This window comes from Ctenopharyngodon idella, chromosome 21, assembly GCF_019924925.1.
Source record: "Ctenopharyngodon idella isolate HZGC_01 chromosome 21, HZGC01, whole genome shotgun sequence".
NCBI lineage: Eukaryota > Metazoa > Chordata > Actinopteri > Cypriniformes > Xenocyprididae > Ctenopharyngodon > Ctenopharyngodon idella.
In genome coordinates, this window is record NC_067240.1 from 13,969,023 (window position 1) to 13,992,341 (window position 23,319).

Here is a 23,319-nt window from a genome sequence, read left to right on the forward strand (position 1 = left end):
CAAATGGGAAGCACTTCTGATTTTGATCTGAGAAAACTAGGTCTCTAATTATATTTTATATAACCTGATTGGCTAAATCTCAGAGGATCTTTGATGTCTGATTGTTAGAGGAAACTTAAAGTGCAATTGAGGTTGATCAAATGTCTCTGTACCAGCATGACTCTAATGTTCCCTGGCAGCTTAAATGAATTTGCTATACCTCTCTATTTATAGCCAAGATAAACTAGATAAGTTCTAATAGATGAATAAGACTGAGACAAAGAGACCAAACTTACACAAAGGATTCCTTATAATCATTGGGCTTAATGCAGCGCACATAATGTGGGGTGGTAGCATTCAGCGTTTCCATCAGAAGATGTAGAGAGTTCCTGAACTGTGAGGAAGAGAATTTTTCCCATCTCATCATTATGTTAATCACCTCATCTTCATAATAAACAGAGCTTCAGTGGATCCACCATCAAGCACAAATATGGATCAAGAACTGGCCTTTGCCACTAAGCCTCACCTGGGTGCCCACGCTTTTCCTGTGCTCACGGTTGTGGCCTTTTGGAGCAGGTTTGGCGGCCCGGACGTTGATCCTGTTGGTCTTGCTGGCGGCTGAGGGAGGGGCAACGTCTTTACCATCATGGAAGAGATCTGCAACCAGCTGGAACTGTTCAAAACAAAAATGTATTATAGGTAAACAAAGAAAATATATTTTGTAGAGACGCAAAAAAGACGGCAATAATATTAACAATTTTGGTTATATTTGATTATGTAAGTGTCACATGAAGAAATCTTGACTGCTTGAACTGTAAAATGAATTTCCAGTGACATTACAGATGCATCACATCTTACATAAGAACCCCGGCTGTTTTTTGTTTTTTTTATATTCTAGCTAGACTAGTGTAAAATTTGTATTCAACTCCAGCAACACTTCAAAGCCCTTTTAAATCCACTCCCTGAGCATCCACCGCAAGGCAGGTACACAGTGAGTTTCAATGCATCACTAATACCATGATCCTGCCAAGTTTCAGCACTCTAAGACAGAGTGGAGATGATATTATCAAACTGCCGTCACTGTAAGTCTGACACTGTAGGATGACATTGATAAACAGAGCTGCTAGACCAGAGAGTAAATACAAATTAAATGTGTGCATAGCAATGGTATCCGGAGTTACATTCCGATGACTTATATAAGTAGGCCCCTTTTGAACAGGGTTGTAAAAAGAACTGGGAAATTACATTGAATCATTTGCTATAAATTAAAGTAAAAATGTGTCTCAATATCCTGATACTGAAAGGCTCCACAAACGATCAGTTTGTGCGAGAAACCGAACAGTATTTATATCATTTTTCACCTCTAAAACACCACTACGTCCAACTGCCTTGCGCATCCGGTTGGTGAGGTCTAAAAACGCACTCTGATGACGGAAGTGATGTCTCATACTCATTGAAGTATAGACGCGAGACATCAGTTCCGTCATCAGAGCGCGTTCAGACCTCACCAACCGGATGCGCAAGGAAGTTGGACATAGTGGTGTTTTAGAGGTAAAAAAAATGATATAAATACTGTTCGGTTTCTCGCACAAACCGATCGTTTCGTGTCTTAGGACATCAATGTGTCGTCACGAGCCGCAGGGTTTAATTTGGATTTGTCTGTGCGTGTTTTTTTGATTCTTATAGATAGAGTTACCATTGACAAGCATTATATGACTGACAGACCGCAACAGTTGGAGTTAAAAATCATCATTTGTGTTCTACTGAAGAAACAAAGTCACCTACATCTTGGATGCCCTGGGGGTAAGCAGATAAACATCAAATTTTCATTTTTTGGGTGAACTATCCCATTAAAATTTGTTTTAGACTTTGAATTCGTGACCGGTGTTTTGTTTTGCTCTATCCTGTGTGCTTCCGCGTTCGTCATTACGTCATGCGTCGGGTCAGAGGTTACGCTTTCACCCAAAATCGATGCGTACATCTGTCTGCCGGAAGCTAGTTATTATAGTTAATAAAGTTTTAAATGTGGATATTTTTCTCACAAAAACCCATTGCTTTGCTTCAGAAGGCCTTTATTAACCCCCCTGGATCCATATGGATTATTTTTATGATGAATGGATACATTTTTTTGGGCTTCAAAATCACGCCTCCCATTCACTACGATTACAAAGCTTGGAAGAACCAGGATATTTTTAAATATATATCCAAATGTGTTTGTCTGAAAGAAGATAGTCATATACACCTAGGATGGCTTGAGGGTGAGTAAATCATAGGATAATTTTAATTTTAGGGTGAACTATTTCTTTAAGACAGACAAAAATACAGTTTATTTTTAATAAGGACATGATACCAGTGAAATACATATATACTTAAAATAGCTGTTGTTTTTTTACTGAGTAAAAGTACAAGTCTTAAGTTTTAACATTAGTCAAGTAAAGTAAAAATGCACTTTATTATTTAATTTAATTAGAAAAAAACCCCTCACATTCAAAGCGAAAATGTTACCACTAGACCAACGGTTCAACGCTTCATCAGTGGTTAATGTAAGAATGAAGTTATAGACATCACATAGGCTATTTATTAAAACAGTAAAAGATCATGTTTAATTATTTGTGTACAACCTAATTAATATGCATAAACTAAGCCTTTACCATTTCATCTGTGAAACCCCATGACTTTTTAAACCACAGTGGGAACCCTGCATGTCTGTGATTGAAATGCCTCGCTGAACATGGCAGATATCCCAAAGAGAACATCACTGTCAAACATACTTAAAATAAGGGGAAAACTTCAGACAGCAGTGTTGAAAACTGTTATCACTTGAGACAAACTGATGTTTAAATAGTACTTCTTTCACAGGGACACCTCATTTAAAGGGTCCTAGTGAAAGTTTAATTTTAAACACGACAGCATTTCAACTCTCTCCTGCAGGGAAGATCTTTAATTTGTAGATGCTGATGTGCTGCTGTCTGCAAAGGAACTTAACTCAGATTCCAGCAAATTCTGTTGCCAAGAAACCCCAGGACAAAACATTACGAGAGAGAGAGAGATCAGCATCGACAAAGACAATGGATATCCTATTAAATCTCAGTTAAGATGGATCTGGCTGTTTGAGTGATACAGTGCTAGGTGTGGACAAGGTCAGGCCTCTGTTTGCCTGAAAACTTTAAGTCAATTAACTGCTTAAACAGGTCAGAGAGCAAAACATGAGCTAAAGTGTGATTTCAATCATGCAGACTCGAGGAAGTGTGAGGTATAAACAGAAGCTCAGCTGGACAGGGAAGAAAGAGTAATATAACTGAGCTGAGCTATATAAACTGAGGGTATTGCCTTGAATTAATAACAAATTGTCAAATCCAAAATGTTTTTTTGTGTTTTGTGATGTAAAACAGTTAATCATATTTATATTCATTATATTTAGTTCATAAATTCAAAAACCATGAATATCAATATAGTTATTTATGAACTATTTTAGTTAAAAAATGATTTTTTCCTTTTAAAGCACATATTTTAATCTTACCAAAAATAGCCATTGCTCACCTTACTGGCCTTGAGGATGTTTATCTGCTCCTCATAAACAGTGTCTCTGTTCTTTTCCAGGAAGCCGTCACACTGATATTCAACCTGCCAGGGGTGACATAATGTCACAAGTTTAACTCATAAATCAGTACTGAAAATAACTTGCTACATCATTTTTTGCGACCCAAAACTGTTGAAAACTTTGTTGCATTCATCATGCATTATTGACACAATCATTTGTGTTGTGTAACGAAGTTCCTCACAAGTTGGGTTTCAGTGAGCAGATCTGTCCTAAAAACCTAGCTGTGCAACACACAAAAACTATGCATGTCACGTCAAGTTCAGTTTTTGATCTTTCATCTAGGCAATCAGAATGTTCTGTTAAAGGGTTAAAATGACTCTGGGTTTACAATTTAAAGCATAAAAGCCTGGTTTATTTGAAGAGTTTCAATAATAATGATGGGTTGGTGACATCATAATATCCAAGTAGCATCCTGAGCCCTATAATATTTAACTCCTTAATATAAGCTGAACCCACCTTATCTGCAAAGTGGACCACAATGAAAGACGTGTTGGACATCCTAGGCTTTTCGAAATGCTCGCTGCTTGAATGCTTGCTGTACAGTTTCTGCGCCCAGTTTTGATCCGTTCCTTTGGGAACCTGTCAGATGCAGAAAAGAAAAATACTTTGAACTGTAGTGAAATGAAAACATTATTTGGGTTACCTGTAGCAGAAATAGCATGTTCACCCTTTTAAAGCTGCTTCAACTCCTACTCAAGCACTTCAAAGAGCTGGGGTGTTTAAAACTAAATGAGATGCTCTGTTCTAGAGGTCTGCGCGGGATGGATTTTTCCATCCCCCTCCCGCAAGATTATCTAACACTCCCGTCCGCTTCCGCAAATTTTTTTTTAAGATTTTATCCCGCTCCCGCCTGAAACTTTCATGTCTTGTCCCATTCCCGCCCGCAAAAGCCCGTAGGAAGTGGTCTACTCTGACTTTTTCAGTTCCGTTTTCAGTTAGATTCTGTCTCGTTCTGGTGTCTATAGGCTATTTTTTCCAATTTCCACACACACAATGCTTCAAATCTCCAGTTACAGACTTCTGCGTAATATTATTACTAGATAATTATATTTTACAGGAGCCTACGAGTAAATTTTTTTTCCTCCCACTTCCAGTGCACATATCAGTATCTTCCCTCCTGCATGTGCACTCAGCAATTTAAAACTTGTCTAGTGCCGCACTCTGTTGCAGACCTCTACTTTGTTCGGAGACCTGTTTAGACAACACGTCTCTCAAATTCTTTTTATCAACTGCTTTCCCTCTGCTCGGGCTCACCTTACACTCTTCATCAAGAAGGTCCAGGATACCAAGCTTGGCTTCAATGAGGTCAATGCATGGCTGGTTATCATAGAAATCAATAAGCGTCCAGGGGATCTGCTCCTTCATATACTCCTCTTGCTCCAGTTTAAACACATGCTGAGTGATATATGATGCATACGTATTAGGTTAATTCATCAAATACATGAAATTTGCAACTAAATACGGCCAAGAGTCACAAACACATGGATCATTCCTGTTATGCATTACATTTTGAACTTGAAATGAATATGCTTTTTTAAAATACAATAGACTAATAGGATAGAAAGTGATAATGAAAGCATTTGAAAAGAAACCATTATAATACACTGCCTGGCCCAAAAAAAAAAAGTTGCTGTTTGGATTTTAATAGGCAAATACTTAAGAGTCTATGGGTGGATCATTATTACAGTGATTATTAATTTTCTAGCATGTTATATGTTAGGCAATGGTTCTTTTAACCCTAAAAGATGGAGTGTGTAGCTTTTCATTTCTTAAACAACCATGTAATAAGATGTATCATGGCCATATTCCAGGATGACCATGTCAAGATTCATCAGGCTCAAACTGTGAAAGAATTGTTGGCAGGAAGCATGAAGAATCATTTTCACACATGAATTGGCACTTACCTTAACCTCAGTGTAAGTTTTTGGGATGTGCTTGAGGAGACTTTACAGAGTGCTCACCTCTTGCATTGTTAATACAAGATCTTGACCAAAAAATGATGCACCTCTCGATGGAAATAAATGTTGTGATGTTATTTCCATCAAGAGGTGCATCAATTTTTGGTCAAGATCTTGTGCCAATTCATGTGTGAAAATGATTCTTCATGCTCTCTGAACCATTCTTTCACAATTTTAACCCTGGTGAATCTTGACATTGTCATTCTGGAATATGGCCATGATGTGTCTTCATGGTTGTTTAAGAAATGAAAAGCTACACACTCCATCTTTAAGGGTTAAAAGAACCGTTTCCAAACATATAACATGCTAGAAACATAATAATCACTGTAATAATGATCTATTCATAGATTCTTAAGTATTTGCCTATTAAAATCCAAACAGCAACTTTTTTTTTTTTTTTTTTTTTGGCCAGGCAGTGTATTATTATATATTATTTATTATTTTAATATTTTATGTAATATATTAAGACTTATAAGATAGTATGTCTAAACAAAGACTATAGAATAACAAAAGGCACGTCACTCATATCGTTTTGAATGGGAGAAAGTGCAACGCGCAATATGGTGAAATAAGTCCCGCCTTCTAAAAAAGAGCCAATCGCTAATTGGTAAAGTCATTGCGTCACTGCAGCGGCCATTAGAAGCTCCGGTTCCTATAGAAACAGTCAGATGCGCGCCTCCTAAATGAGACACAAGAGACGCGCACTTAGGAGGACTGCGCATGCGCACTAGCTTGATCCAGCCTGAAAAATACTGTTTTTTGTCATGATTTAAGCGTTTAGAAACTAAATTTATGAGACAGTTGTTGTCAGATTTCATTGGTGATTTCAAATATGAAATTTAATCAAAAGCTTCGCAAACAGCTTTGGAGAATTTGATGTTTCCCCATTCAAAGAGATAGGAGCTGCACTTGCATGCCGAGAGGTGTTTCAAAGATGGCCGCCGAGTGAAATTACTTGATAAGAGACTTTGGTCTAATACATACATAGCAGTCTAATACATAGCAGCAACAGAGGTGTTTAAAATGAATATGCTTTGTTCAGCAATTTGTTCTGAAAAATCTTTAGTTTATTTTTTTATATTAAAAAAATATTATTTAACAAATAACATACTATTTAATAATATTAAAAACATTCATTATAATTTATTATATAAAAAATAATTCTAATATGATTTTTTACCCTTAAAAATCGAGAATATATTTTATTATAATTATAATATTTATCCAATATATTAAGAGATTTAAGTTAGTATATGTCTAAATGCAAACAGCATAGCACGAGTGACACAAATGGCAGTAAACACGAATCTAGAGATCCTATATTACTGACCGAGTTGAACTGTTGCTGTAGTTTCTCGTTGGCGTAGTTAATACAGAACTGCTCAAAGCTGTTGATCTCGAATGTTTCAAATCTGTTGAGAGAAGAAGACATGTTAACAGTGACTATTCAAAACCATCCGGTTTTCTCTGAAAGCAAACAGAACACCTTCTGCACTTCTCTCAGCATCCTATAGCTTGGCACTTCTCCGCTTATTTACTCTAGTGCTGATCAATAAGTTCCCTTCTTTGAAGAAGTAATTAGTCCCATGGCCAGAAAGGCTTATAGGCAAATGCTGACTCTAAAAACTCAATGAGGTTTTTTGCTAAGGGAAGGTCAAAACAGGAAAGGCCGTTTCCTGTGGCCCACAGAGACACTCTACCGTACTGTATATAAGAACCCAGGGAGCTAAGTTTCCAAATCTTTACAAGTATGACCTCTCATAATCACAAGCATTACCCGTAGATATCCAGCACCCCGATAAAGGAGTGCTGTTTAGTAGAGGTAAGCAGGGCCTTATTGATGTGCTCCACAATCCAGTCAAAGAGATGGGCGTAAATGTGTTTGGCCAGGGCGTCTCGGGCGTTGACCGCCTGGGCGTGCGGCATGTTCTTCACGTAGGTCTCGGCAGCAGTCACCAGTTTCCTGCGGCACAGCCAGTGCTCCATCTGCTCCTGTTCTATACCGAGCAGCCGACAGAAATGATTCAGATGAGTGTCGTCCCTCTGCAGGTGCAAAAAGATATAGTGATTGTCAAGGCAAGTAAAGAATAGTCATCTGTAATGTTTATATGCTAAAACAAATAACATACAGTAAGACACACTATTTATCATGCACTTACGCTGATATGGCAGGATTCTCCATCTCTCTCCGACACAATCCCCACGTTCCCCAGGTGCAAGATGGAGGCAATTATCTTAAAGATGCTCATTTGATGGTTGTCTTTCACACCTGCACAACATGAAATGCCACCATAATTAATATTTACGATCAACACGCAGTATGGTTTTGGTATAATATTGCAAAACCTTGATTATAGTCAAGTTTAGATCTGTAGTCCTCACCAAGCATTGTAAGAGCCTCTCTTGTCTTCACAAGGTCCTCAGCATCATTCACGCCCTCAATGAAAATGTTCTCACCGAGAGACGTGTAGGTAAATTCTTCTGCGCTGGCTAAAACGTGAGGGTGAATGGACAATTAGAATGAGCAAAACTGTCAGTGGTAGCAGTGGGCTTTATGGCCAAAATCATACCATTTAAAAGCTTGGGGTCAGCAAGATTTTTTCCTCTCTCGATAAGTCATTCCAAAAATCACGGCAACGGATGTTAGTAAGTTTAAGAATACTGCAGCCACTGCACTAGCCATTATTTTAAACCGAAGGAGACGTAGGCGTGTTATATAAGCATTAATGGCAAGGAAAGGCCCTTTTAGTTGGGAGCGGCCACGTATGAGGTGTTTCTAGGTGTTTCTGCTTTGAGGTCTTGATAAATTGTGGCATTTTTTGTGTTGTTTTTGTCTTTTATGGGTTTAAGACTCTGTCTCATCTTCTGTCCAAACATACTGCACCATCTTTAGAAAATGATCGGTTTCCATTGCAGTTTTGCTAAATATTCATTTTTCAAATTGCCTAAAAAACCCACCTCATGTGAGCGTAAAAACTTTTTGCAATATTAGTGAGCTTTTGCAAAATTGATGCGTTTCAATTGATGCGTTGTATTTTACATTCGCAATTTCAATTTGCGCAATTTGAAGGGTATTGGAAACACAGCTAGTATAACATTTATGTTAATAAATGCTGTTTTTTTTAATTTTCTATTTATCAAAGAATCCTGAAAAAAAATATTTTTCACAAAAATATCACGCAACACATTTTGTTGACAACATCGATAATAACAAGAAATGTTTCTTGAACAAATCAGCATATCAGACTTATTTCTGAAGGATCATGTGACACTGAAGACTGGAGTAATGATGCTGCTTTGCATCACAGGAGTAAGTTACTTTTTAAAATATATAAAAATATGTAGAAAATGGTTATGTTTCATAATATTACTGTTTTTACTATATTTTTTGAGCACAAGACCTTTCAAAAACAAAGAAAACATTAAAAAAAAAAAAAAAAATCATACAAACCCCAAACATTTGAATGGTAGTGTATTATGGTAGGAGTAATTTCATATCACAGCAATGGTATTAAAATATAGGTATTATTGATGGAAATTAAACCTAATAATATTTTATATTACATTATCTTAAATATTTTAAATGTAATTTAATTTTAATGAAATCAAATTTGCATGTGAATATTTAATAAGAAAATCCCCCCAAATGAAGATAATTAAAGTCATTACAATAATTTGACAGACAGGTTGCATCATGACTCACAGAAAAAAAATTTAGCATCTCGTGCCACAAGGACCACATTTTTAAGACATATTTGTGACTTTTCTGCCATCAAGCCGTATATACCATCATACGGGATGTAACCAAACTGTCATTGAGTTCACTGGGCCACTTACTCAAGGTAAGATCTTTAAATTCTGGCAGAGAGGATGAAGCACAGAGCTGGTAGAAAATGTGGTAGTTCCTCTCTTCCTCAGCCTGCAAAAATATATTGATGTTCAACACATGGAAAAGCACAAGGGGCTGCGATTAAATCTTAAAAAACCTCCTTCCTGTGTGAGACGCACCTGAAATACTACTCTGGACTTCTCAAGCAGATACGTTCGCATGTTGGCACCGATGATGTGATATCTCCTATCAAAGCCAATCTCAATATATTTCCCAAAGCGGCTGCTGTTGTCATTGCGTGTGGTTTTTGCATTTCCAATGGCCTGCACAGAAGGAAAAAAAAAAAAAAAAAAAAAGTGTTAATTATGGTTGACTCACTCTTTGGTTGGTCTAATCCGAAACAGGAGGTTATCAAATGACTATTATTGAACCATAATAGAACATAAGAAGGGTAGAGAGAGTTTCATAACAGAGGGTGTAACATGTTTGAGGAGGCGTAAACCTAAAATCCTGTTTGCAACATCATTAAGAATGAGTAATTACTGTGATTTCAGATTATTTGTTTGTCTGAGCTGGGATGTTATGAGTCACCTGTAATATTAGTATCTCTAGGTTTGCATCCTAAGAGACCCTTCTATCACCAGTGCTCATTTCCGCTGTAATGATATCTCTAAATTGACTGTGAGATTTGGCCACTCTCACTGGCACACAGATTATCTTCCTGAAGGGCACACAAGCCAGCTCTGCTCTTATCTGTTCAAACAGGCCTGCCGAATCTTGAGTTTAATTTCGCAGCTCAAGTGTGTCAGTGCCACAATGAGATGGAGTGATGAGAGAAGTGAGGGCACCTTTACAGCCGCTGCACACTATGGAAGTACTTAGTGGAACAAGTGTATTAGACTGAACACAAATTATTCTAGTAAAGTGTCTGTGAATTTAGTGGTTCTCAACTCATTGACATCATGGGGTGACCGGAGTCGTTTTTCCCTCACAAGAATTATTCGAATACAGGAGTATTAAAGCATACCTCCATAATAGGGCTGGAGGCCAGTACTTTCTCTTCGACACTCGTGTCATTTGCTGAACCTCCCACTGTGGCAAAAAAGCGCATGGCATACTTTGCAGAAACTGTTTTACCGGCTCCAGACTCTCCACTCACGATTATCGACTGGTTCTTCTCATCTCTGCAGGAGAAAGTTCAGGTTTACATACAGAAACAGTTATGAAGACAGCATCCATATGAATTCCTGAGATGATATGCATGATAAATAAAGTGCATCCAACTAATCAGATGGTGCTTACAGAACAGGGAGGTCTATGAAACATATGATATATGTTATATATATATACTCGATGCATGATGCAATTTGACACTCTTAAAAAAGAAAGTCAACATTAAGGGTACAAAAAGCCTTGGAAATTGTAATTTTTTCCTGGTCCCAAATATGAGATGATCAGAATAATATATATAACATTTATTTTGACAGCACGAAACATTTTTAAAGTAAAAATTAATGAAATTTTGATTTAAAATTATGTAGCTGAATTTGTCGTCATATGCAAATACTTTTGATATTAAAAAACATTAAATTACAAAATGTAATATATAGATATATTCACAATGTATATTTTACAATTTAATAAAATTGTATATACTGTATTTTAAGAAGAAGAAGAAGAAGAAGTTTTATTTATATAGCGCCTTTACATAGCTCAAGGTCGCTTTTAGATGATTCAATGTTATATAAAGTCAAACTGCATGGATCAGGAACATTTTACAGTGCATATCAAAAAAAAAAAAAAAAAAAAATAATAATAATAATAAAAAAATAAAAAAAGTGTGTAAGAACCTCCGGGTGGGCTTTGTACCCAATGACTAAAACAAAAGGACGCTGGTTGTGAGGATTTATTTTATGATTTTTTTTTTTTTAACAAAGGAAAGTGTATGCTTTACAGTCACATTTTGTCAGCTGTCAACTGCAGTTAACATTCTCCTCTTACTCTGACATCTCCAATCAAAACCACACCAGTCGCTGCTGGTCGGTCTCTAACAGAGTCAATATGCACTAGACACGTACACATGGACACACACATCCCAAGAGAGCTTCCTCATGAAAGCCTAATTGCAGCAGAAGGCCGCTTTGACACGCTCTTAAATAACTGACGTGACCATTCAGAATAACTGACGTGTAAAACCTGACCTAAACAGCCAATCAAATGCATAGTCTAACCAAGTTTGCTTTGCATTTTCCTCCTTCGCCTGAGCTTATTTTGGGACTTCAGCATTACACAAGTCATTAACAAGTCATGATGTCTCGGCGTGGGATGCTTAGCTCAAGCTTAAACCTGATGTGCAAATGGCTTTGCCTTTTGTTTCAAGCAACAAAAAAACACATGTAAATACAAAGGTTCGTAGAATGATGCTGCGTACACTGTGATTATCTGCCCACTCTATCCATTAAGTCAAGTTGAACTTTCAGATTACTCACAGCTTTCAAAGCACATGCTGTCATTTCCTGTTTATGGCCAGTGGAAATCACTGCTCTGAAACCTGAGCTCTTTATTACAAAAACAACAGAGCTTAACCAACAGCTTTGTTATTTATTTGATGCAAATAACTTCTTAGACTCTTCTTGAGAAAAGCTTAACCACCAAAAGCCACATTAAAATTGTTTATGAGATGACAGTATGGGTTGACAATCTCATTTATTATTTAGTTCTCTAAAATAGTAGGTATTATATATATATATATCACACACACACTATTTAGAAGGTAATAGTACACTAATGTTCTTAATTTTGGAATCTGTATGATCTTTTAAATGTTTTTTTTTTTTGAAGAAGTCTCTTATGCTTATCAAGACTGGATTTATTTGATAAAAAACTGTTAAAAACAGTAATATTGTGAAATATTATTACAATTTAAAATAACTGTTTTCCACTTGAATATATGTTAAAATGTAATTTATTCCTGTGATGGCAAAGCTGAATTTTCAGCAGCCATTACTCCAGCCTTCAGTGTCACATGATCCTTCAGAAATCATTCTAATACGCTTCTTAAAGACATTTTTTATTCTTTTCAATGTTGAAAACAGTTGTGCTGCCTAATATTATTGCGGAACCCATGATACTTTTTTCCAGGATTCTTTGATGAATAGAAAGTTGACAAGAACAGCATTTGGGTGGGTGGGCTATCAGAGAGAGGGGCGGAGTTAAATTTATCAAAATTAAATTTAGCAAAATGACTGAAACCACTTAATAGCACTTTGAACAAATAAACTGTTTAAAATTAGCTCGTCACCTTATAAGACAAAAAAACAAGCACAAACCTGGCCATCTGTTTGTACGCTTCCTCTGCCACAGCAAATATGTGAGGGTCCATGTCCCCCATGTTCTGGCCGCTGTACGCATTGATGACTTCTTCTCCATAGATGTGTAGTTGCTCGTACGGGTTGATGGCCACCAGAACAATCCCTGGTGAGAGAGATTAACACAGGTTTACACCTACAACTGTGCAGCATAGTTAATATGCAAAATCGCATCATTTAAATCAGACAAATTCATGATGATGCAGATAAATGTTTAAATATTTGTTCATGACCATAAATATTAGGTGACATCAATCATCGAATGATGTCACAGCAAGCAAAATAACGTTAATGCATGATGTGTCAGTCTAAAAGAGAGAACACAAAACAGACACACGTCTGTGAAAGTGAAAATGAAGATAAAAGTCATAAAACATAAAAGAGAAACCTGACTGGGTATCATTTAGTTATTACAAAGCACAAAAGACGGAAGCAACAATAAAACAAGTCAAACAACAGTTGGGCGGTCTTTAGACTAGACCACAAATATCTGTGAGATCGTATGGCCATGGCGTAGGTGAATATAAAACAGCAGATCCACTCTTCTTGATTGTCTGACAAGACACGTCATCCAGAGTTTGGATTCAAACATACATTACATAATGTCTTATTCTCCAGAACAACTTTTCAGTAGAAATAAACACACCCTCAAAGAAAACGCAATCCCAAAATGCCACAACCTATTAACAAGGCCATGTTGTCATAGGGACAGAGTAACTAATAAAAACACTAAACGTGATGAGTGTAGACTAAACAGGGATGTCGTCTTTGTTACTCTCCAGTAAAGCCTGTTAACCTTGGATACCTAATTACAACATTTACAGCTCCCCTACAATCAAACTTGAGGTAAAACTAAGTATAGTCATACATTCAACATTTAAAATCTGTGGGAGGTTAGAACAACAACTGAAGGAGTTATATATACATACATACACACACACACACACACACACACACACACACATTACCATTTATTCATTTAGCAGATGCTTTTATCCAAAGTGACTTACAAATGATGAATACAAGCCATTCACAAACAAGCCATTCAGGCAAAAAAACATGACTTACCACAGTAAGTGTAAATGTGATTGGACTCAAGGAAGCGGACCTTGAGGTTGTGGAGCACAGCGGGCTCGTGGAGGTAGCTGAGAGCAGTAAGGTCATTCTCTCCTACCAGAATATCAGGATTCCGAAGAAATGGAAGAGGATTGTCTTTGGGACCAATTGAATATTCTAAAGTCTAGGAATAGAGACAGCAATGCCATTAAGTTGAAACAGTAGATTAGAAATTGATTGGACTCAAACCACAATGTGAAGTAACTTCGAAGGCTTCAAGAGTCAAAAAGTGTCTTATGGCAGACTGAGAGTGTTGGTAATGCATTACAGGCACAAGAGCTTCAATAAGTCATGCTGATCTTTATTTCATCTACTGGTTTATTCAGGCTTCTCCAACATTGTTTTTTGATAATACACTCGAGAATATGGCGTACAACCTCCCCTCTGAGGGGTCTGCACTTCTTACACACCAAAACATAATCAATGATTCATTCGACACACTTTCCTCAGTGCAGTGAAACCCAAACTAATGCAGGAAACATTAAGATCTAGTTAAGATCTGGTTTAGTTCTGCTGTTTCACGACAGATTTTAAACCCAGCATCGTTCAGTCTGCTTAAAATCACTAATCAATCCATTTTAACTGAATGAAACTCTTAGGCTTTGTCCAGATACGCAGCATAAACATGATTGTTTTGGATATGTGCAACTCAACGAGTTTTTATTTTGTAGTCGGAAAACAGAAAATTGAGATTTTTACAAACCAGATGTTTTTTCCAACTATTGTCAACTATTAGGTGAAAGAAGGGGAGGGTGTATACTCACCGATTCATCTTCTAATTTGAGGTGAAGCACTGAGTCTCCCTCCTTATAATCCTTGATGATTTCAGCCGACCTCCAGACCTCATCTGGGTCAGGGATCCAAACCCGGGTGTACTGAAACACAGATAAAAACCATGTTTAAATAAAAGAAACCGCTGCCGATTGGCCATAAGCTCGATCAACACATATCAAACAACATATGAGTATCTGTAAACAAAATATGAACATACACCACAATCATGGTTTCACTTATCCATGAGGACAACGACCCAAGCGGTCATTAATCTTCCTATCTAGGAACAGACAAAAATGAGTAAAGCTAAATAAGAGCTCCAGTGCTTTTATCAGCAGATTCTGTATATAATTGGAGGATCAGCAGTACAGGCAGAAGAGTTCAGAGATAAACTGAACCGCAGTGAGGTGTATGCAGACTGGGCCTCATTCATGAAACGCAAGCGGAATTAATTTTTGTGTAAATCATTTGTAAAGTCGTTCTGACGTAAATTTTCAGATTTATGATAATGTTCGTATTTTCAAAATGTTAGTTGGTACAAGTTAAAAAAATTTACACCTGCTCTCTTCCACAGGTAAAACATTTGAATGTTCTGTATTCTTTTAGGCAAACTGATGGCACTGCATTAGAGCTGTAAAAAGTACAGACTTTTAAAAATGTGATGCTTTGAGTGCTGTTGAGCGGATTCATAAACACCTCTGATTGGCCACTGTGTTGACGCGCTCATCAGATATGTCTGTGATTGGCTTCAATGATCAACGCTGTAAAAACATTGTAAACAGTCATCAATGAAGCTCTTCACCAAGCACTTACACAAATACACATGGGAGCTGGGAGCATTTGAAAGCGTTTGAAAGCAGGCATCTATCCGCGATTATATATATATATTATATATATATATATATATATATATAATATATATATATATATATATATATATATAAAAATATATAACATTTTACATACACACACACACACAACCCGAATTCTGGAAAAGTTGGGACATTTTTTAAATGTGAATAAAATGAAAACTAAAAGACTTCCATATCACATGAGCCAATATTTTATTCACAATAGAACATAGATAACATAACAAGTGTTTAAACAGAAATTTTACAATTTTATGCACAAAATTAGCTCATTTCAAATTTGATGCCTGCTAAAGGTCTCAAAAAAGCAAGAAATTTTGAAAAGATTCAGCTGGGAGAACATCTAGCAACTTATTAAGTTAACTGATATCAGGTCTGTAACATGATTAGTTATAAAAGGGATATCTTAGAGAGGCAGAGTCTCTCAGAAGTAAAGATTGGCAGAGGCTCTCCAATCTGTGAAAGAGTGCGTAAAAAGATTGTGGAATACTTTAAAAACCATGTTCCTCAACTTCTAATTGCAAAGGCTTTGCAAATCTCATCATCTACAGTGCATAACATCATCAAAAGATTCAGAGAAATCTGTGCGTAAGGGACAAGGCCGGAGACCTTTATTGGATGCCCATGGTCTTTGAGCCCTCAGACAGCACTGCATCACTCATAGGCATGATTGTGTCAATGACATCACTAAATGGGCTCAGGAATACTTCCAGAAAACACTGTCGGTAAACACAATCCGCCGTGCCATCTGCAGATGCTAACTAAATCTCTATCATGCGAAAAGGAAGCCATATGTGAACATGGTCCAGAAGGTCCTCATTTAAAATGGACTGTTTCAAAGTAGAAAAGTGTTCTATGGTCAGACAAGTCCAAATTTGACATTCTTGTTGTAAATCACAGATGCCGTGTCCTCCGGGCCAAAGAGGAGGGAGACCTTCCAGCGTGTTATCAGCGTTCAGTTCAAAAGCCAGCATCTCTGATGGTATGGGGGTGCATAAGTGCATACAGGTATGGGCAGCTTGCACGTTTTGGAAGGCACTATGAATGCTGAAAGGTATATAAAGGTTTTAGAGCAACATTAAATAAAAAATATGTCAAAGACAACCACGAACTCTTCAGCAGCTGGAAACCTATATCAAGCAAGAATGGGACCAAATTCCAACACCAAAACTCCAGAAACCCATAACCTCGATGCCCAGACGTCTTCAAACTGTTTTAAAAAGAAGAGGAGATGCTAAACCATGGTAAACATGCCCCTGTCCCAACTATTTTGAGACCTGTAGCAGGCATCAAATTTGAAATGAGCTCATTTTGTGCATAAAATTGTAAAATTTCTCAGTTTAAACATTTGTTATGTTATCTTCTATGTTATGTTCTATTGTGAATAAAATATTGGCTCATGTGATTTGAAAGTCTTTTAGTTTTCATTTTATTCAAATTTAAAAAACATTCATCCATCATGACCCATAAGCCAGAGAGAGCTCTGCAGTACCCAGCAGAGGACTAATAAAGATGGATTCTCATCCAGTTAGCCTTAAGGTTTAACCAAGATATTAAAGAAAGAAAGAGACAGAGATTCATAAATCAAAGAAAAATGAGACACCACTAAATAATAAACCATTGTGTCCTCTGCTCCTAGTGATGCACAGTGTCTCAATGTTTGTGTGTTGGTGATAAACTGAAAGTAAGCTGAAGGCTTAGAGTATGTAACGAGAGAGAGCTGTTATCTATCCTGAAGGCAGTTAGAAGTTAGCTTCCGCTGACGATCTATGTTTGTAAAGAACACGGCTCTTGACCTTCAAAAAAGAAACTCAGTGGGTATAAGCCGCTTAAAGAGCCGCAAGTTTATTAGAAGAACATTCAGTCGCTAAATCCACCACAACTCTGCATGATCAGCCTTAACAGATTCTTAACTAACAAATCATGCTCTCAAATTAAGCAGCAACCAGTCAAACACTGCTGTAAAGTCCTCAGTGATCAAGCTGGAACCAGGATGCATAATATAAAGGAATAGTTCACCCAAAAACGAAAATTCTGTCACCATTTACTCTTCCTCGTGTCGTTCCAATTTAACTTGTATGACTTTTTTTATTTCTTCTATGGAACATAAGAAATTTTGAGTTTTTTGGTACAGTAGTGTGAATGCCACTTATACTTTGTAGCATTTTTATAAAAATTAGTAAAAGTATAAAAAGTTTTTGATACATTTATAGTTTAAACATGATTTATTCTTCAGACATTTCTCTTTAAATGCAATAAGTATCAGCTGTGTGCAAAGTGAACCACATTTGGTTTTCGATCACTGAAAATGGGTCAAATTAAACCTGAACATGGAGCTGCTAACTATATAGGGCCTTGAAAATGAAGATTTCAAAAGGAAAGTTTATTAAGAATGAAAATGAGTATCTTGAATACTAGAGTTACAGGGATGCAAACTTTGGAAAAGGAATACTTATGGCACTCAGACAGGTTTGTTCTATGTAAATGAGTTGATAGAAAAACACGAGATACATTTCTAGTTTCAACACTATTTGTTCTTTAGATATTCCTCTTTAAAAGAAAAAAGTATCAGCTGTATGCAAAGTGACCCACATTTAGTTTTTGACCACTGAAATTGTGTACAATTTACCAATTTACTCATGAAGCCGCATTAAGATCTCTGGGATTGAACCATCGAGGGCCTTTAAAATGAGGATACCAAAAAGAAAGTTTGTTAAGAACCAGAATCTAAAAGGATATTAAGATACCTTTAATAATTCTAGGCATGCAAACTTGAAGCAAAAAACAAAAGAAGTGCTTTTTGCCATTTTTCTACGGTCACTGTTGGCATATAATGAAACAAAGATTGCTAAAGTCAACAGATTTAACTAATAGACTTACCAATCTCTGTGTAAAAATAAAATGTTAACACTTTACAATAAGGTTCATTAGTTAACATTAGTTAACTACATTAATTAACATGAACTAATAATGAACTGCACTTCTACAGCATTTATTAATCTTTGTTGATGTTAATTTCAACATCTACTAATACATTATTAAAATTTTGTTAACATTAGTTAATGCACTGTGAACTAACAAGAACAAACAATGAACAACTGTATTTTCATTAACTAACGTTAACGAAGATTAGTAAATACAGTAACAAATGTATTGCTCATGGTTAGTTCATGTTAATTAATACATTAACTACTGTTTAACTAATGAACCTTATTGTAAAGTGTTACTAATAAAATAATGATGCTGCCATCTTTCTAAAGTCATTTTTACACCCCTGTAAATTGGCTCCAAATCTCAGGTGAAAATTTACAAAATAGCGGAATGACCCTACAATAGTTTGGCAAATGTCAATCAAACAGAAGCTGAATGCAAGTTTTGGGCACTTGTGATCCATATACAACACCAGCTGCAGTGTTTCAATCACTAAAAACAAAGGGATATTCCACCACATTTAAAATGAAAAACACTTAAAGTGCCTTAATGTACTAAAACAGTGAATTTAAAAGATCAAATTAGCTAAATGGTTACACGTTTTATTTAACACAACGAGAAACTGCGCATTGTGTTTATATTCTGGGCTCATCTGCTTGATTGTACATAGTATGCATCATCAATAAAGTGTATACTGTATTTTTTTTTTTTAATATAACTGACTTACTACATTAGTAACCTGGTAAAAATGACTGGTGGGCAATGGAGGAAAGCCTTGTTTTGACCTCCAGATGGGCGTTCCTTTAAGTGTGTGACATTATGTGAAAACTATGAATTGCATACAGTACTGTGAAAGGACACCTCAGTCCGGGTACGCCTCTTAATTCAAAGGCTGCACTTCTCCACAGAAGCTGCTCCATATCAGAGCCTTCCCTGCTGACAACTGCATTTTTAATCCTAGTTAGAGGCGGAGCGAGAGATACTGCAGGATGATTTAGAGATATGAATGGATCGGGTGCTGCCTTTGAGCTTGCTGTTTCTGATATTACTCATATATGACGGTTCCATGAGTTAGTTACAGTGAGCATGTGCAACACTGAATTGAATGTCAACATCGAATGCGGGGAAAGGAGGTGATGAGATGATTTTTGTTCTTGAACAGTTTACTTGTGGTCACAACTGCTTTAAACAAAGATATGCTAACCAGCAAAGGCTAAACTTCTATATAAAAAAAAAAAAAAAAACAAACAAAAAAAAAAAAAAAATCACCTGCAGCCTGATCGAATGCCAATTTATTTATAAAAAACAAAAATAATGGAAGATCATAAAAATCTGACAAAAAAAAAAAAAAAAAAAAAAACATCATAAAGTACTAAAAAAAAAAAAAAAAGTTTACCCAGCTTTAGAGTTTGGGCTCATCTGATCTGATCTGACACAATGGGGACGTACTTTAACCAAGCTGAGTGAAATGACGGGACGTACTGAACTCAGACAGTCTGTGCTGCGCCTCAGGTGGAAATAAAAAGAAAAACTAAGAGCAAAGCATGAGATTCACCAAGACACAGCGGAAACAGATATTTCGATCGAACAGCAGGGGTCCTGTCTGGTTTGCAGTCTGTTACATCACACTGTCTAATAATGTTTCGGTGTAGCGTTCCGGCTGTTCACAGCTACAGCACAAAATAAGATGCTTGATGATAACAAGAGCTGATAGTACAAACTCATTGAAACTTTTTAAATGGAGCCCTCTGCATAATTTTCATGAAGTGGAAAACAAGCAAGACGTCCTCTCAAAGGTCCAATGTTAGCAACCAACAAGTCGCAATTTGCCACCTGCTACTGCTAGACAGTGGTATTTATAATTTAGAAAGTCATTTATAGGACAAAAACATGTAAATGCTGTGATTGTAAGACGATTTTGTCAACCTCTTAAAAATTAATGAATGTCATATATTACATAATTTTAAAACAAGTGGCAAATATTTAGCAAAGCAAGCGGCATTTATAACATGGAGCAGTGTTAGCACAAGCACTCTTTCAAATAAGCATTTGACCAAAATACACTACTGTTCAAAAGTTTGGTGTTTGTATGATTTTTTTTAAAAACATTTTATGGTTTTTAATCTTATCAAAAAACGTCACTCTGATGCTAAAGTACTGTACGAGTCTAGCGGCCTTCATAAAAATCAAAACTCCACAAAATTGAACAGGAACTAAATAATGAAGAATGGTCTGTAGTTTAGGATTGTGATGTGTAATTGGACTTCATCTATGGTCTGGACACTACCCATAAGTTTTTGTGCTCGGCACAAAGAACATCTTAAAACTGCTGGGTTTGTTAAACCATCAATCTATAATTGCCTATACAGATCAAAACAAACCTGTTTTAACTGTCATATGAACATATTCAATAGAAGAAGCCTAGAAACTTCACACACGTCGCTGACATTTCAGGAACTCTGAGTAAGTACGAGGAATCTGGGGCAGGTGTGATAAGCAAATGCACCTCATTCCATGAAGTCTTGCATCACCTCTGTCGATTATTGAAGCTACAAGCTGAAAGAAACTCATTTGGGAAACTCTCCTGATTTAACAGACTTCACATACTTAGTCAAAGTTCACCTAAAAGTGGAAATTCTCCCTCATTCGTCATTCCAAACTCATATAGCGTTCTTTCTTACGAGAAACAGAAACAATGATGTTTTGAAGACTTTTTATGCCGTTTCTTTAATACAATTAAAGTGAATAGTGACCATGGGCTCCAAAAAGTACAAAAAAAAGCGTCTTGTGTGCTATATACCAAATTGTATGAAGCCATAGGATAGATAAGATTACTGTCATTGTTTCAAAATGAGGAAGACAAATTAAAAGATTAATTTCTGGGTGAACTATCCTTTTAAAAGCTTTAGGTACACACAGTACAGGAACTTCACAGATGGGCGTGTATACAGAAAGCGAAATGAATGAAGTGAAATATGATGCTTTGACCTTAAATAGGTCCACAGTTGCCCTAATATAGAAGTGTTTCAGTAGAGTAGGCCACATGCAAATTGTGCTGCGCGAGACCATCGACTTATTTGGTTTGTAAATCATTTTCTGATGACAGAACTTGGGAGTCCACTATGACAGCATCAGCAGAGGATCGTAACAGTAGGCCTGGGTGTTTTTCGATGTTGTCAAGCAAATAACAGCAGTTACTGAGTTGCACTTAGTGTACAGTGTAGACTTGTAAGCAATGTACAATTTTCTTTTTTGCACATAGATACACTGTATTTGTTTTCAAAGCCTTCAATTTGTACAACATTGGGCAGGATATAGAGTTACGATGGATGGATGGATGGATGGATGATTTAAACCTGTGGAAAACTTTCTCACTAGTTTGTGGTTTCGGAATTCGGAGGATAAATTGCTGTTAGTGATGCTAGAAAATCACATGAAATAAAGTGAATGATCAAATACCTCATTACCAAAACAATGACAACATAAACATCCACACTATAGGATCAGGAGAGTTCCAGTCTGCCTAAACAAGAGAGTCTATATGGTCCTTTTTGGGTGGGGAGAAACACTGCCCCTTTTCATACTCGATTAATTAATTTACACTAATTAATGTCACTTTGTGCTCCAGGACTGTGCATGACCCATTTTTAAAAAGCACTCAGACACAAAAGAAAAAAAAAAAACATCAAAACATGCCCCAAGTGTCCATGTGTACAATCAATACTGAAATGAATGATGAAATGAATGAGGATTCTTTTGAAGGGAAAGAATGCATGATTGGCAGATTATGGCAGATTAAGGATGAGATTAAAGTTTTGACAGCTTGTGGCGGCTACATTATCCCATAATAACCTGTTATAGCTGCCTGACCCCATATAAATACTGTTTTCCACTTGCATCTTCTCCTGATAAGAATGCTGTCCCATTACATACCATCATATAACACACCTTCCATATATGCTTCACATAAAATGATGTCCCACAATGCATTGCACCAAACTGGTCAAATCAGGTTGAGGAAATGCAGATAATGAATTTTTTTATTCAGCAATGAAGAGTGCTGACATAAAATAGTTTCATACAATTGATAATTCACTATTTTACTTAGTAATCCTGTGCCATTTTTGAGCTTATATAACAGAATATCAAATAAAGAATCTTTATTGTCATTGTATGCATTCAGTAGTACACAACAACGAAATGGGGTTAGCAGCTCTAAAAGACGACTAAAACAGTAAGTAATAACTAATAGAATATCAATAAACAATATAAATTATTACATTTATCTTGCTTGCTTCTTAATGATGTCATTGGTGTGGAGCACTTCAAGAAAGTTACTTATGAGGTAACATTTCTTTTTGGATGCCCTCAGTAGTTAGCTATTGTTCATGGCTGATGCTGATCAGACCACATTTTAATTAAATGAAGAATTATACTAATAAGTACCTATGAAGGGCTCAGTTATTCTGGTCTGTTTTCACATGTATTAATCAATACCAGTTCCTCAGAGTTGACTGAGCATCTCGCTATCAACTATTTCCTGTGAGTCCAGAAAAACTGGCTTGGAAAATGAATGCATTGAAGTGACAGGATTTCTACAGAATGTATGAGATGGCAAAGTATCAGGAACAAGTTTCTGAAAAATTCAACTCAGAGAGGAGATTTATGGGCTTCTCATGCTTGAAATATGTTATAATTAAAGAAATACTTCACCCCAAAGTCATTTCACCCTCATGTCATTCCAAACCTTTCTACAGCAGAACATAAAGTAAGATAATGGAACACTGGGGTCTAAAAAACAAAAAAAAAAAAAACAAAAATCTACTAAATCAGGGGTTCCCAAACTTAGAACCACTTAGGCATACAATATTTACTTAAGGTACCCGCTAAGAGT

At 36.4% G+C, this 23,319-nt stretch overlaps 1 protein-coding gene across 2 annotated transcripts in view; it reads right to left on the reverse strand.

Annotated features, from left to right (window-relative positions):
• Positions 1–23,319, reverse strand: part of myo5b (myosin VB) — a 50,892-nt gene that overhangs the window by 19,165 nt on the left and 8,408 nt on the right. For both annotated transcript variants that reach the window (XM_051877136.1, XM_051877137.1), the window contains exons 2-16: positions 14,616–14,726; positions 13,804–13,975; positions 12,697–12,841; positions 10,395–10,551; positions 9,547–9,690; positions 9,376–9,457; positions 7,921–8,028; positions 7,698–7,807; positions 7,316–7,581; positions 6,869–6,950; positions 4,835–4,975; positions 4,037–4,159; positions 3,520–3,603; positions 506–652; positions 276–373 (exon numbers count right to left, since the gene is read on the reverse strand). In XM_051877136.1, the coding sequence (XP_051733096.1) occupies positions 276–373; positions 506–652; positions 3,520–3,603; positions 4,037–4,159; positions 4,835–4,975; positions 6,869–6,950; positions 7,316–7,581; positions 7,698–7,807; positions 7,921–8,028; positions 9,376–9,457; positions 9,547–9,690; positions 10,395–10,551; positions 12,697–12,841; positions 13,804–13,975; positions 14,616–14,726 (1,970 nt within the window). The remainder of the gene's footprint in view (positions 1–275; positions 374–505; positions 653–3,519; positions 3,604–4,036; positions 4,160–4,834; positions 4,976–6,868; positions 6,951–7,315; positions 7,582–7,697; positions 7,808–7,920; positions 8,029–9,375; positions 9,458–9,546; positions 9,691–10,394; positions 10,552–12,696; positions 12,842–13,803; positions 13,976–14,615; positions 14,727–23,319) is intronic.